At 43.5% G+C, this 15,747-nt stretch overlaps 1 protein-coding gene across 1 annotated transcript in view; it reads left to right on the top strand.

The window, feature by feature from the left end:
* Vps35 (Vacuolar protein sorting 35) overlaps positions 1-15,747 on the top strand; it is a 70,391-nt gene that overhangs the window by 39,060 nt on the left and 15,584 nt on the right. Inside the window, exons 10-15 of the mRNA XM_075675190.1 lie at positions 2,963-3,170; positions 10,720-10,875; positions 10,971-11,093; positions 13,899-14,078; positions 14,227-14,466; positions 14,866-15,009. Of these exons, the coding sequence (XP_075531305.1) occupies positions 2,963-3,170; positions 10,720-10,875; positions 10,971-11,093; positions 13,899-14,078; positions 14,227-14,466; positions 14,866-15,009 (1,051 nt within the window). The remainder of the gene's footprint in view (positions 1-2,962; positions 3,171-10,719; positions 10,876-10,970; positions 11,094-13,898; positions 14,079-14,226; positions 14,467-14,865; positions 15,010-15,747) is intronic.

The following is a 15,747-nucleotide window of genomic DNA, read 5'->3' as shown; positions in this document are numbered from 1 at the left end:
AAAGTGTGAGAAGAAAAGCATAGTGCGGCAACGATACATACGAGATGGTGCCAGAGTAGTGCACATTGTCTGGGAGGTCTGTTGGTGGCCGCTGCTGTGAATCGTGCCTATGCGTTACCCATGCGCTGGCTCTCATGCTTTCCAGATGAGCGACACAGCCATACCACACTTCGTTCCCTTTGCAATGTGCTGCACGAGACAGAGTGTCTGCGCCAGCTAATATATTCCAAAATGAAAACACGTATAGAGCTGCGCCCATATTTCGCATTAGGGAGTAGTGTAATTGTCGGTGAATTTTTTTCTTCAAATCTAACTGAAGAGAGTAGTTGCATTACATATTTAAATGCAGAGCAGTGCCAGCCAAAGTACATGGGCGCTGCTGGCAAGGGCAGGTTTAGTCCTTTGCAGCGTAAACATTGCACTCCTACATATGATTACAAAATGCACACGAAAAAGGCATCCGACTGTGGAACAAAGCACTCAGCGTGGTAAGTCCGCTCATAAAGCAGCAAGCTTTAATGACTTCACAAACATGACTCAAATTTTTCAGGGAAAAACATGCAGCAATACCATATGCAGGAGCTAACAGCAATCCTCGCCTTGAGCTACCCCTTTTCTAAAACATTTTCCAAGTAACCACAATATCGAAGATGTCGTTGGGTGAAAAAAATCATGCTGCTAAAGAATTGCTTGCCTGTAATCATTCTGATGAAACACGACGTGATTTAAGAGGACGCTTTAGCTCGGGTGCTCCTATCTAAAGACATGTAAAAGGAGAATTCGTTTTTCTCGGCAACCACTGCACCAAATTTGACGAGGTTTTCTGCATTTAAAAGAAAAGCTTAAAATCTAGTGACTGCTGGTTTTGAATTTTCGATTTAGGTCGTCAAATTTTTATAAAAATTTGGCATAAATCGCAAATTTTCAGAAAACGAAACTATCAAGTTTACAACTCCGTAACTCAGCAAGAAAAAATGATATCGCAATTCTGTGAATTGTACCTGATAGCACATCTAAAGCGGACAAAATTGATATGTTACACATGAACCTAAAAAAATGGAGTAATGTGTAATTACAACTTTTGCAGAACCTTTGTAAACAACGTAACAAATTCACGTAAGATGTAAACTGACATATCAAATTTGTCCGCTTTGAATGGTCTAATGGATGCCGTTTACAGAATTGCGATATCTGTTCTTGATGCAGAGCTATTAGCTTGTAAACTTCGTGCTTCTTTTTTTTTTTCAAACGTCTGAATTTTTGGAAATCATTTTAACAAAATTCAAGCCCTAAATCAAAATTCCGCTTCCAACAGTCACTAGAATTTAACTTTCTCTCTCAAATGCAACAAATTTCATTAGAATCGATCCAGGGGTTATCTCAGAAAAACGTTTTTGCGTTTTTACATGTATTTGAATAGGCCGCGTCGGAGTTGGGCCCGAGCTAAAGCTTCCTCTTAACCCTGCTACAAATGAAGCCAACATCTCGTGCTTAAAAAAAAATGCTTAAAAAGCTCATTATATTGAGGTATAACTGTATTTTCAGAATAATTAGCAATGTAATAGTGCTTGCGTTAAGTAAAAAGGCCTTAATATATTTGATCTTATTCCTCATTGCAGTTTTTCTTGGTAGATATTTACCAAATCTTATCTGATTTCTAGTGTTCTTGCTGAAATTATGCAAGAAAATAATGCCAAGTGTTTGTAGACCTTAACCCTTTGAGGGTTGAATTATTTTGAAAAAATCTTTCCCAGGTGATCAAATTTCTTAATTGCGGATCTTGAATGTACAGAATGCATAAAGTCGGGAATAAATAGTAAAAAAAATTAGGAACATTATTTTGGTGTCGGCATCACTCAGAACTGCAAAATGTTCAATAGTATTTCAGAGTGTAGTACTTCTTGAAACACAGGTCTACGCACAGTGCCTTATCGCAGTCTGCACACCTAAAACGCATCTCTGTTCTCCTCTTGGAGCGACGAGTTGTGTTGGCACACACATGACATTCTCTGCGTGCGGCTGCCTTGGGCAGAGGTCTGAGGTACCCACTCGCGTAAGCGCGTTGCCTAAGAGAGTGAGAATACCTCGTGAGCGACGGTGATAAACAAGCTAATAGCAACACCAATCAATATAGAAATCAACTTCCGCCGCCCCTGCAAGAGAGTGCCGACAAAGAGAAAAATCGTGTTTCGTGTGCCTCCATTGCGATCACGCGGCAGAACTGAAACCACGAAAGCGCGTTGCCGCTGAGAGCGAGAATACCTCGCGAACGGCGATAATCAACAAGCTAAGAGCAGCGCCAATCAAGATAGGAATCAACTTCTGCAACCCCTGCAAGAGAGTGCTGACAAAGACAAAGGTCACGCTTCGCGGGCCTCCGTTGCGATCACGCAACGAAACCGCAAAAGGGGTGTTGCCGCAGTCTGTGCGACACGCTGAAGCTAGAAATCAGTTCTGTTTATCTCTGCAAGAAGGTAGCACAAATTTCAAATGCTTCTTGTAAGTCCTAAGAGGTGGCAGCACCTCCCAGTAAGCACGCATCATCATTGTGGCGTGAAATTTCAAACGGAGGGTCGAAACCGTACCCGTATGGCAAAGACCTTGCGGGACAGAAAACCGCCGCCGTACATATACGGCAAAAACTTTCAGAGGGTTAATAACGCCCATTTTCTATAGCTTCTGTTCTTATTGAAATTGTTTATATGTAGTGGATTTTCAGCAGGTTTGCAAAAATCTTTGGCAGGTTACAACGGGTTTTCAATGATGTTCTAGTGAAATCTTTACAAGAAAAATGGCAACACTAATGCTGATAATTGCTAAAAAGTGTTTGCTGATTTCATTGTAGAGAATGTTGTTTACATAAAAAAATTGATGAATATAAGAATTTGCTATGGCCTGTTGCACTGACCTTCCTTCTATTCCTGTTTCTTCTATTCCTTCTCATTCCTGTTTCCTCCTCTAGAGTGGAGCTCTTGAAACCTGTTGGAAAGGAGTTGGTGCGACTGCTGAAGATACCTGTGCAGTCATACAATGACTTGCTGACAATTCTGCAGCTCAGCCACTTTGGAAGTCTTCTGCAGCTTTGCGACTACCGTGGCCGAAAAGTGATGGCCTGCTTTCTTGTAAACAGTGCCCTTGAGAATGACACTCTGATTCCAACACCAGAACAGGTATTAGTGCATGTTTTCTGGCTTGAAGTATTGTTGGTTGAACGCTACTAACAGTATAATTAATAGAAAAAGCTCCATATTTTATCATGAAATTTCAAGCACCTGGAAAGCCTAGGCACAAACATTTATGAGCATGGAATAAGCGACATTGCAATCCACTGGTAGCAATACCGTATATAACAGTGCTGTTTGTAGCGATGAGTCAGCATTGTCAGCTATTGGGTAGGCTGTATGTGAGAAACTGCATTGCAGGTGTTTTAAGGAACACTAAGCGACGTTAAGCTCAACGTTGTAGTAGAGACTAGAGGCGGTTTTTACAAAATTAAACCGGCCATTATACAAAGCAAACCCATTTGCTTGAAGGCTTGTGATTAGCACCAGTTCTGAAAAATGTCCTTGGAAGATGCAGCAAAATGCAGTGCTGTTCCACTCAATGTTTTCTGTGCTGCATAATAATGCCATAAGAACTGCTAGTGCTCGTGGGAACTGTATGTTAGTATAGTGACCTGCATTTTTGTTCCTGCAAACATCTGATAAATATTTTGTGCTTACCGTTCACCTTTCTTGTCTGGGTCAATTGATAATGCCCTTGGCGTCATTGCTCACCTGGTTCATCTAATTCACGTACGCACACTATCATATGGGCACTTTTATAGTGAAGCTTTCTTTAGATACCCTACTGGGTTGGTTGTCTGGCAGGTCTCGAGCAGAGCATACCCAGCACAACACACTCACATGAAAATCTCGCCTGACGTCTCTCGAACACAGTGCACAGAACTCTAGGTCAAACACAATAGATACCAGCGTCAATTCAATAGACTTCCACATCAATCACAACAAGGAACATGTCACATGGAAGTGTTTACAGGCAGCCTTATCGTATAAATCTGAGTTGTGATGAGACGAGACCACCAGAGATGCCTGGCAGACCTTCGAAGAAGCGAAGCAGGGGAAAGCTGAAAGAGAATGTCAGTGCTGTGCAGCAAACAGGGTAAAACATCAGCGTCGGGCAGCACTGTCCGCACGAATGCCTCTAAAGCTTTGCATCCTCGTGGTTCTGACAAAGGCGTCTAACCTGTGCAAATTTTATATTGGTGAACCAAGTGGCTGCAGAGACATAGACTAATTTCGTTCCCTATCGGCAAATAAGGAGAATAGCATAGACAGTGATACTAGCAGCAGGGCACTGCTGGCTCAGCATATTTCAGAGTACCGCTCTTAGGTGCCTGTTCCTGTGGCGAGCATCAGCGTTGTCCCTCATAACCAAGTGAACGAATGGAGCGAAGAATGAAAGCGAACGCGGAGCGGCAGCAGAAGATGAAAGATAGCAATAGCAAAGAGAGCGAGGAGGAGGGTGCAGCGGAACCATAAAGCAGAAAGTGGAGGAGGAGGGTATTGCAAAAGCGTGAGAAGAAAAGCGCAGTGCAGTGAAACCTTGTTAAACCATAGTTGGCTGCAGCTCGGAAAAAGTATGCACTAAACGGTACTGCTTAACCAAAATAGCATGAGATTGTCCACTTACCTGTCAAAAACAGAACTCGGAGAGAGTGCGATGAAAGGGCAAAAACATGCAGTATTCACTTCGTGCAGCAAAAGTTATTTTAATTTGATGCCGTGGCGGCCTAGCAGTGATGACAGCGACCTCTTACTTAAGCTGTGAACCAGCTTTTCAGCCAGCCTTCCCTTCTTGGCAAACACTCGCATGGCAGATTCCTCATTGGCATTACATATTCTCCGTGCATGCGCGCGGTAGCGCTGCAGAAGTTGCGGGGCGCCTTTTTCATTGTTGTGTGCTGTTCCCATCGCGACGATTGCATTCATGAGGCTGACGTAACGCACAGCTTCTGCCACTGTTGGGCCTGAATCGCCCATGCTGTCGCTTTCCGTGTCGTCCTCATCACTGTTGTTAGACGACACTTCGGCAACAACAGAGGCAACGGCGAAAAGTTGAACCTTGTAGCCGACATCTCTTCATGGTCATATCAGCACTGCCGAGCAACTTCTTCACATTCCAAATGCCACACACCGTAGTCAACAGTATATCCCTGTCGCGTGCCAGCATCGACTTCTTCGTGTCACATTCGATAGCACGAACGATGTCCAATTTTTCATCTATGCTGAGCACCTGGCCTTTTTTTTTTTATCCGAGCTTCAGCATGATGCGAGTCCTAGCTTGCACAACGCCACAATGCTCTCCGGCAAGGTGGCACAGTGCCGAAATGTTGATGTTGATGTGGCTTCACACACAAACGCATAGGGTGCTTGGAGGCCGTTCTAATCTCTGAGGTTTGTTGTTCTGTCGGGCCACCTGATGGGGATAACGCACCGCCGTGATTGCGCGACGAAGAGTATCAAAAACACTATGTGTTAACCTATACATATGCAATAAGCTGGTATGGTTTATGTGGATACAAACACATGATGTTCAATGGCTGTTGAGTCGGGGATTTGACTTTACTACTTTTAAAACAAAACTACTTTTTAAGTGGATACAGTTTAACGAGGTTTTACTGTACCGAACAAGATGGGCTTTACGGAGACGATGGCTACGAGATGGCGGCAGAGTAGCGTGCATTGTCTGTATGGAAACAAAGTGCTGCATGAGCGGAAGTTTGTCTGCAGTGGCTGCTGTAAATCTCTCGCACGTGTCACCCACGAGCCACCGGCTCGTGATCTCCCAATAAGCGATGCAGTCGCGCCATATTTCACTCCATTTGAAAGTGCTGCAAGAGACAGATTTTCCATGCAAGCCAACATATCGCAAAATGAAAACACGTACACAGCTGTGCTCAAATTTCGCATTAGGGAGTATCATAATCGTTTGTGAATTTTTTTTCCATCTTTTTACTTTGATGTCACCAAAATGGTTTCTCTTGATTGAAATGTAGCAGCGCAGCTAAAGTGCCGTTGGACCAACTTGGACTATATTTGGTTTTTGGAGGCCAAAATTATTTATAAGCTGGTGTGTGGGTTTCACTGATACGGCAGATTTTTTACCAGCAGATATTTCTCTACATTTATCAGTTCAAAGCGAAAACCAAAATTCTGGAGGTTTGCCTACATTAGACTACTGTACTGTATGCACCATCGTTATCCTTACTACTACTATTATGCATATGCATTCTTGATCACTACTGCAGTCAAATTTTGATAAAACAAAGTTGTATTTGCAATGAAAAGCTTTGTTAAATGGTGAATTTCTTTACGTCGAGGTTTTTAAGTTCCGGCTGTTAAAATAATTTCATAGCTTTCCAGAAAATTCCTGGTGGATAGTATCCTGTCAGTAAGCACTCAAAAATGAATTATTGCAAGAAGATCGGGCCATAAAATAAAAGAATATAAAAATAAGGCGCGATTATGAGCACTATCATGTGCGGTGTAGATTGTGCTGGCAGCAATGCAAGCGCTCAACCGTACGGACAGCCATGCGCAGCCACAGCCTAGCTAAAGAAGTGAGATCTATCAACACTACTTATGTTGGTTCCCCGCTCATCTTGGGATGATTGAGGGAGCCCCTCCGAATCTCAATGAGTCCGCTCATGAGGCAGCACGAGATTTTACTCTCTGCTCTGCCCCGCGCCACGGCGTGGCGGTACTCCCCAAGAACAGAGACTCCCCTTCCACATACAGTGAGATCACGAAGTATTACCTTCTTAATCGCAGGGTTTACGGTTTGCCGCATCCTAAACTAAACAGGGCTCAGGCACTTACATTACGCTTACTACAGACTGGTACTTATCCTTGCCCACGGAGGCTGAACATGTTTTATCCTGAGACGTATACAGAGCCTTATTGCCAGGATTGTGGTGCTTTAGCCACGCTCGAACACATGCTCTGGTCTTGCGAAAGAATTGAAGACTCGTCGATCAAGGACGCGTCCAGGTGGGAGGCTGCACTTCGCATCCCGGACCTGGATGAACACTTCTGGGCCGTTTAGCAGGCTTACGACGTGGCCGTGAGGCTTGGCCTTCCGGTCTCGACGTGGGAGCGGCCCGCTTAGTGGTTAATTATCACTACTTGCAGGACCAAATTAAGTTTTCCATCCATCCATCATAAGTTCGGGCCCCCCCCCTCTCCTTGCATTCACTGGTTACAATGTTCGCATGCAATGTTTACTTGCAATGTTTACAAGTTTATACTGTTGATAAAACTACTATCCTTTTTTCATATAGCTGTCTACTAATTTGCTATCACAATTGATGCTTCGCCTTTTGGGCAAAACTGCGACTTCTTTTTGCTAGATTTAATAGCCATAGAGGCTCCAAGTACATGTTTGAAATGGCTGAAACTTTCATTAAATTGAAACCATGTCACGAAATTACTTTGTTAAAACACTGAAAAAAAAAAAGAAACAAGAATGCATACAAGGTTTTTAATAGAACTAAGATTGGGAAACGCAAATACCGTATTTTCCGGTGTATAAGTCGTGGTTTTCTCTAAATTTTTTCTCTTGGAGCGTCTCATAGAACGGTGTGACTTGTATATGTTTTTCTTTTCTGGAAAAAAGTGCCGTCAAAATTGGTTTGGATGCTATGGCCACACGAAGCGTGCTGGGTTGACTTCCTCTGGCAGTTGCTACAGGTTGTGTGCGTGCTATGGAGGTACGGGGTTCTTCTCGTGGTTGAGTTGCTGAGTGCTGTGCGAGAAGGACGGAGCTGCAATGCAAGCAGTGGCAGGCCGACCCCGAGTCGATCGACTCCAAAGTTGTCGCATCTGCAGATTGCTTTCAAGATACGGCGCGCACCTCTGCGCAAACTATACTGTACAATCCGCATTTTTCACGACACGATGGCGCATGCGCCCTGCCCTGGCGGATTAGTCGCGAAATGTTTTGGAAGGGACGCATGTGTGGCCGCACGGCCAGATATCGGGGGAAAGTACTCCGAAAGAAAGAAAAAAACAAAAAAACAAACGGATGCTCACTGCAGCGAACGCTTGTGCTGTGTACCGCGGGGAAACTCTACTGGTAGCTCGATGTCGGTGTGGTGCCAAAAACGTGCGTAGCGTAAGACTGCAACTCCACTTTAAAGCAGAAAAGGGCCAGGGCTTCGTCCGGACTGCATCGTGAACCACGTAGTTGCCGCCCTGCATTGACGGCTGTGAAATTTATCATAAATCCCTGCGTTACACTTGGGTGACACTTCAAAAACCCGTTGCTGACGCAGTCTTCTTGCAGAGTCAACCCACTCTTGCTGGTGCATGTGGTGGCAGCGCATGCCTGAGTTCACATACTCATTTAAGGCGTGGTAACACTGGGTCGATACGAGACCGACAAGACGCTGATGCCGGCGATTGGACGACTGTTCAGCACTGTGTCACTGAGACCATTTGATCATAATAGGCCGACAATGACACAACAAATGGGTACGAGTTGTCATACAGTGCGACAAGCTTTCTTGTTGAGGGCAATGACAAAATCAGCGTGCCGACCATGATAGCTTGATGGAACCCTACGCGACCAGCCGTCGAACCAACAACGCTATAGCTGCAGCTCATTCACTTGTATATATAATTATTTGCACTCAAAATGCGTTGACATGCCTTTGATGTTGAAATGCACAAAGCTTCAGTCCTCTCAAGCCATGCACGTGAAGTTTGAGCCAATGTTGATCATGTTTAGTGAAGGTTGGGTTAGGCCTTACCTCGTGGCGTTCGTGCACCCGCTACCGATGGACCTGAGCTTAAAAATTAAACAATCGGGATGAAGGAAACCACTCTTATAGTTCAGTTGTGGCATTTGACAACTACTCTTCACTTCGAACGGCATGTACACAATAAGCGGCGACACTGTGCTGTGCCAACATCTTGTACTTTGATCACCATTCCCGACACTGCCAGTCGCATTTGCATAGATGGTGGGTCTGTGTGTGTTGTTATGCTGACATGTTTCTTAATTCCAAAGAAGCACTTTTTACCTCTGCGTCAAACGGGAAAGAAGAGACAGTGCATTCAGCAGCATAAGCTCGCTCAGTTACCAACGGTGTCAGCGATGGCATGCACGTTTTCGCGAGAGAACTACACGGCCTATAAATGAGGGCTTATGCCGAGCAGTGTTCTCTAATAATACATTATAGTACGTGCAAACTGTAAGTATGATGAAGTTAAGCAAAAGCGAGAATCAGTAGTAACAGCCCGTAATATATATGTGTCTGGATCACAGTTGCAGTTGTTTAAGTGGCTCGGCTGTTGATATTGACTCGTCTCAGGGTGGAACAATACGGCTCACATGCACAAATATGTATGTTTTGTTACGTTTTGAGAATCAGTGATGCGCTGTTTCTACAATATCCGAAGCTAACAGCGATCTGAAGCTGTAGATGTAGATGTAAACAAATGCACCGCTTTGGCAAATCCGACGTGGAAGGCTGCACTCGAAGGCTTCTTGAATATGCGAAATGTTTAGTGAATGTGTAAAAAGAATACAGAAAGCGATGTGCAAGCGCAGACATCAGCGACAACGAACTCTAAGGCAGCCACGTCGGCAGACGGAACTCGGCGTGCCTTTTATCGGCCGCACTGTTACCACAACAGCATACTCGGGCCTGTTCGCCCAGTATAGTCGATAGGTGAATGACATGCTGCCCCAGAGAAGCCATTAATAATTAATCGCGATCCACGAAACACACAACCGACGCACACTCAACATGGGCGCAGGTACACAAATCAACCGGCGAAATCCCCGGCACTCTTCCAAAACGTTTCCAGCAGCGTGCGTCATAAGGCAGCACAGGAACATAAAAAATGCAGATTGCGCAGTTTGCGCAAAGATGCAAACTGCGCAATTGCTACCAGAGTACAAGCCACCCCCCTTCCCTGCTGTGCTGCCTTCCCGCTTTCGGCTCACCGTCGCACGCTTTCACTCGCACATGCAGCATACGGCGTGCGGGGACGATGTTATTGCCCTTGGACTTCATACAGAACATTGTGGTGATCACAACAGCAGAAATGTGCCTGGAGTGTTCATATCATTGCTTGCGCGTGACCCGCATTCACGAAGTGAAACATAACATTATTTTTTTTTAATTGCTTCCTGAATGAACAAGTGTATCTTATACACCAGTGCGACTTATATACGTTTTTCTTACAGAAAAACTGCCGTTTTGAGGGGACTGTGACTTGTAGACGGGAAAATATGGTAGTTTGCTACATTGCAGGTTTCATTAAATTGAGTTTTGATTTTATGTGTCATCATTAGAACTTACCGAGCTTGGTAAACCTTCTTAAATTATTTATAATGATTATATCTCATTTGACTGCAATCAAAAACGGGTCAGTTGATGTAGTCAGTACACGACTTCTTTCTTGTTGCATCATTTGCACTGTTACAGATGTTGACCACAAAGCAAGTAGCCCACTCTCTTACACAAAAGCTATCAATTTTGCCACACATGAAATAATTTTTCTCCCTGCATAACGTTGTACTGAGAAACTGTGCCAAGTGATGACCAAGGTAGCTTATGAGCCACATTAAAAGTAATTCAGACTTCTGACCTGATGTGCCAAACACAAACCCTTCAAGCCTACCGAATGGTTTGCTTGCTGTTTCCAGGCAGATCAAGTGCTCAATTTGATAAGCCCACTGGTTCAGGACCAGCCAGACCAGCCAGACGAAGAGGAAGACCCAGAGGACTTCTTGGAAGAGCAGGTGCTTGTAGGGCGATTTGCAAACCTCATGGTGGCTGACTCGCCTGACCAACAGTATCTGGTTTGTATCAGTGTCACTCAGCTGGAAAAAAAAAAAAATTGCACATTGCTCTTGTGATTCAAAACATTTTTCAACATGTATTGTTTAATTTACAGATCGTGATGACTGCCAGGAAGCACTTTGGCAGTGGAGGCAACAAGCGCATTCGCTACACATTGCCTCCACTTGTCTTCCAGTCGTATCAGCTGGCTTTCAAGTACCGTTCCTTGAGTGACAAGGTATAAGATTACCAGGATTGGTAGGACAGTTTATTTGCCTGCCCTCTGAGTGTTGTAAACATTTTGGTCACTATGTTACAATTAGTCTGTAGGGCTGATCTAGTGCCACACAAGCTATTAAGTTATGAAAGGGAAAATCGTCATGCACTTGACTGTAGCACGAAGCTACAAACCTTTCTTTCAAAGCTCTCTTTCACAAGCGTTTCATCATCTTGTGGCCTTCCACAGAACTGAATTGCCCTATTCAACCTCCCTATGCTTCAAATTGTTCGTTAATTCGCCTTTGCTCTGCGATCTGCTGGCCTCCTGGTTAGCTCATTGGGTAGTGATTGCTCCGGAAAGGCTTTGGTCCCAGGTTTGATCCTCATACCAGGAGAAATTTCTTAACTTTGAAGCTTTCCTTCTGAGAAAACTGTATCGGGGTTCTTTCATAGCTTCATGCTACAGTCGGATAGATCACAATTTTTCCTTTCACAAACCTTTCGTCACCTTGCGGGTTTCCGCACTTTTTAACTTCCAAACTGATTTGCCATATTCATTGTAGCGGGGATCAGCATATAAAGGGACACTATAGGCAAATATTAAGTCAAGCTAAAGTGATAGATTAGTGTTTGAGAATATCAAAGGCGTATGAAAGCGTATTGCGAACAGAGCTTTCGTAATAAAGAAATTGAGGTAACTGCAAAACATGATTAGGGACTTCCCTGGGAGATTCAACTACTAGCTCGATGACGAAGGCACTCTTCATTATACCATATTTACTCGAATCTAATGCATACTTTTTTTCCAATAAAACTGGTCGCGTGTGCGTCAGAATCGAATACGACCCTAAATCTGTGCTACCTATCGCCATCGGCATTTCAAAATGGCCACCTCGTACACGTTTTGAGCCTAGCTGCCGTAGCTTTCTCCATGTGCTGTAGTATGTGTGCTTAGGCAATGCTTCCTTTGGCTTAGTGCGCGGTCTGTCTTCCCATTTTCTGCGTTTGCTCTAACAGCATGGAAGTGCTGACTGCAAAGACATACTGAGTTCATCACAATGCCGCAATTAAAAGGAAAGTGATCACGTGTGCGAAGACAGGCTGAAATCGGGCCGCATCACGGGCGTTCGGAGTTCTCAAAACTTGCGTGCAGGACTGGCGTAAAAAGGAGAGGCATTCCACACTGACGGTTGCCACGTACGGCACAGCCGCGTGGCTTCTATCTTGAAAGCGATCTGCGGCGGAGACAAGAGTCTGCGCATCTAGGCGCATCGCGCTGTTTTCGTCGCTTAGTTCGCGTTGAAGCGAGAGGCCCTACAAAAGTCAATTCCCTCCTTCCTGCTGCTGCACTTCCTCACTCTAGCGTTTAAAGAGTTTCCACGGTCATTGAGTGAGACGTGTTCATGCCTGCGTGCACGTGACAGCATGCTTGTTAATTTAGTTAGTAAGCAAATGTTTAAATATTCATACGGCTGATAAAACTACTATCCTTACTTTTCGTATAGCTGTCTACTAATTTGATAGCATAATCAATGCTTTGCCTTTCGTGCGAAACTGCAACTTTTTTTATTTATTGCAACTTCAGTGCATTGGGAGTAAATATTTGTTGTTTCCAAATGAGAGAAAGTTGTAATTCTGTGAAAGAATGAGCTGCGCAGTACTGTAAAGAACTTTTCTGTCTTTAGGTGACGGCAAACAGGTGTGCGTTACAATCCAGGGCGTTTCTTTTTCCCCCTTTCTTTTGGTCATGAAAAACTGGTGCACGTTACAATCGAGGGTCCGTTAGAATCGAGTAAATATGGTAATTCTTTCACCAGTATTCGAACACTCTTGTAATAAAAAAAATTGATGTATTGCAATAGAAGACGAAAGAAAATGCTATTTTTCAAGTTCTATTTGATTTTTAGAAAGAACTCGTCAATGTTGCCCGTGACAATGACGCAGGCAGTCGAAAGGTTTCGTTTTCTCCACACTGTGCTGGCTGCGCTTTCGCATTTCACTCAATTTCGATATCGTGTAGTTCTGTGCTGGTTTTGCCAGCTTAGGAAACTCACACAAACTGCAACTAGGGGAGAATGCCTCGTCCATGTGATGTTACAGTATTCCAGAACGGTCCTTGTGACTTGACCAAGAGCAGCTGCAGTGGTGAATCCAACGCTCTGTCTTGTCTCAGTTCCTCCATGGCCGCGCGTTTGCATTTTGCACAGAAAACCATAGCCGTTTTACTCACTGACGGCTGTAAAGGGTGGTGATGGCATATGTAACATCACTGTTCCCTTCTCAGGGGCGGGTGATTTGAATTGTGCTTAAGCATTGCGCTTCAGAGGCAATTTTCTCGTAAACCGAGTATTTTCTTGGCATGGAACAAGCACTGTGAGGTTTCTGTAATGGTATTTTAACAGTCTACGTCAACTTCGTATCTTTCTTTAGTGTCCCTTTAACAACAACATGGTGCAATGTATCAATTTGATGGGACACCTGTACTAGCAGTTATTGCTATCTAGAGGTGGTCACATGTACCTGGGGATGTGTTTAGTGTGAAAGAAAGCACTTTTCTGCACTGCACTGTTATGTAAGGATCCACATGTCATTGTTTGTCCGCATGACAATTGTAATTTTAAAGATTTAATGAACACAGGCTTTCTCAACATGCAGTATTTTCTGACATACGAGGCTCGTTGCATGTCTCTTGTTAAAGAGTGTGACCTATACATGCAATAAAATATGCTATAGCTGCAGTAATCTTGTTCCGATGGTTTCAGTGCTGAAATTAGTACGCTGCTTTTCACAAAAACTAGCTGACAACCTTATCCATCTAATGCAGGATGACAAGTGGGAGAAGAAATGCAACAAGATTTTTCAGTTTTGCCACCAAACTATCAGTGCACTTATCAAAGCTGAACTCGCCGAGCTACCTCTACGCCTGTTTCTTCAAGGGGCACTAGTTGCTGGTCAAATCAAGTTTGAAAATTATGAGACTGTGGCCTACGAATTTATCTCACAGGTACTTTCATTGCATTTTCATACGCTTGCTACTCTTTCATTTGTTCTTGAGACTTGAGAGCTGTAGACCATGAGCTGAAATTAGGGCGAAACTGTATTTTTCTGTGTTATCAACACATAGCATCTGAAATTGCTTTTTTTTCTTTTAGGCTTTTTCTCTGTACGAGGATGAGATTTCAGACAGCAAAGCCCAGTTGTCAGCAATAACCTTGATTATGGGCACAGTAGAACAGACCAGTTGCTTCTCTGAAGAAAACCATGAGCCGCTGCGTACACAGTGTGCACTGGCAGCGTCCAAGCTTCTCAAAAAGCCTGACCAGTGCCGTGGTGTAGGTCTTTGTTCACACTTATTCTGGTCGGGCAAGACCCAGGAGTCTGGAGGTGAAGAGGTTTGTGGCCTTTCTATATGCTAAGTATACTTCAGCATCATTGGACATATCACTACAAGAATTCCTTCCTTAGATTATGTGGCTGATATGAGGAGCAATAGATTATGGTGCATTCCATTGAGACTGCACTGTCGAGCTTGTCTCTGCCTTTACTTTCTTACCTTCATAATGTATTTGCAACTTTATTTAGAACGAAGTTTAATTTAAACTAAACATTTGCAGTTATTATTGTAGTAGGTTTACTTAGGCACTGGAAACTGTCTGCAGTCATTTAATTAACTCTAATCTATCATTGTGCAAGTTTTGTTGTTCATAGTTTTGTAGCCTGCTTACAACAGATGATTGTAATGTTTCTATTTGACTTTGCACAATTTTGGTTGTGTCTCTGCTTTCTTGCAGCTGCATGATAGCAAACGAGTTGTTGAATGCCTTAAAAAAGGAATTCGTATTGCCACACAATGTATGGACCCTTCAGTCAAAGTGCAGCTTTTTGTAGAGCTGCTGAATTATTATATTTACTTCTTTGAAAAAGGCAATGAACAGGTGAGTTCCGATTGTTTTTATTTTCATGTGATGAGTTAGTTTTATTTGTCCTTTTTTTAGTTGTTGAAAGGAAGTGATGTTTGTGTAACTTATAGTCTGTGGTATGCATCAAACATTCTGGACATTGAATAATAAACTAAAGCATTAATAGCGCTTGCTGGCACATTTGAATGTATGACAACGGCACATTGCTGCATTCTGCCAGTAACTGCCAGTTGCTACCGATTCATAAACAAAATGGTTGTATGTGAAATGAACCCTTTTGTTTGGGGATGGTGATGGTGTCTTTTTGGTCCATGACTGTGTTACGCAAAGACAAAGGAACTCAGCTTTGAGAGATGAGAAGTGTGGGCTCATGTTTAGTGATAGCTGTGGTAATAAGTTGCTTTGATGCCAAGGTGATGGTATAGCATGGTGCTGAGTTGGCATGAAAATGCTCTACTTCAGACTGAATTATTTTCATGGACTTGCCAGGAAACCTGCTTTTTGTCACTAGGCTATTTTTGACACATTGTATATTTAACCTTTTTGGCCCTGGTATTCTATAAAAAGAACACAGAGAAATTATTCTAAATCGTGACACAAATGGTCAGCAAACTCAAGAAAGAATTTGAGCCATTCTCCATACACCTCCGCCAGCATAGGCAACAGTTTCTTTGTCCTTGTCTTCCTGAGAAAACCCTAGCAGTAAAAACAAAATGGTGCAAGGCAAGAAAGACAACTGTAGCAGTATCCATG

Source organism: Dermacentor variabilis, chromosome 1 (assembly GCF_050947875.1).
Source record: "Dermacentor variabilis isolate Ectoservices chromosome 1, ASM5094787v1, whole genome shotgun sequence".
Taxonomy (NCBI): Eukaryota; Metazoa; Arthropoda; class Arachnida; order Ixodida; family Ixodidae; genus Dermacentor; species Dermacentor variabilis.
This window is presented reverse-complemented; position numbering and strand designations above follow the sequence as displayed.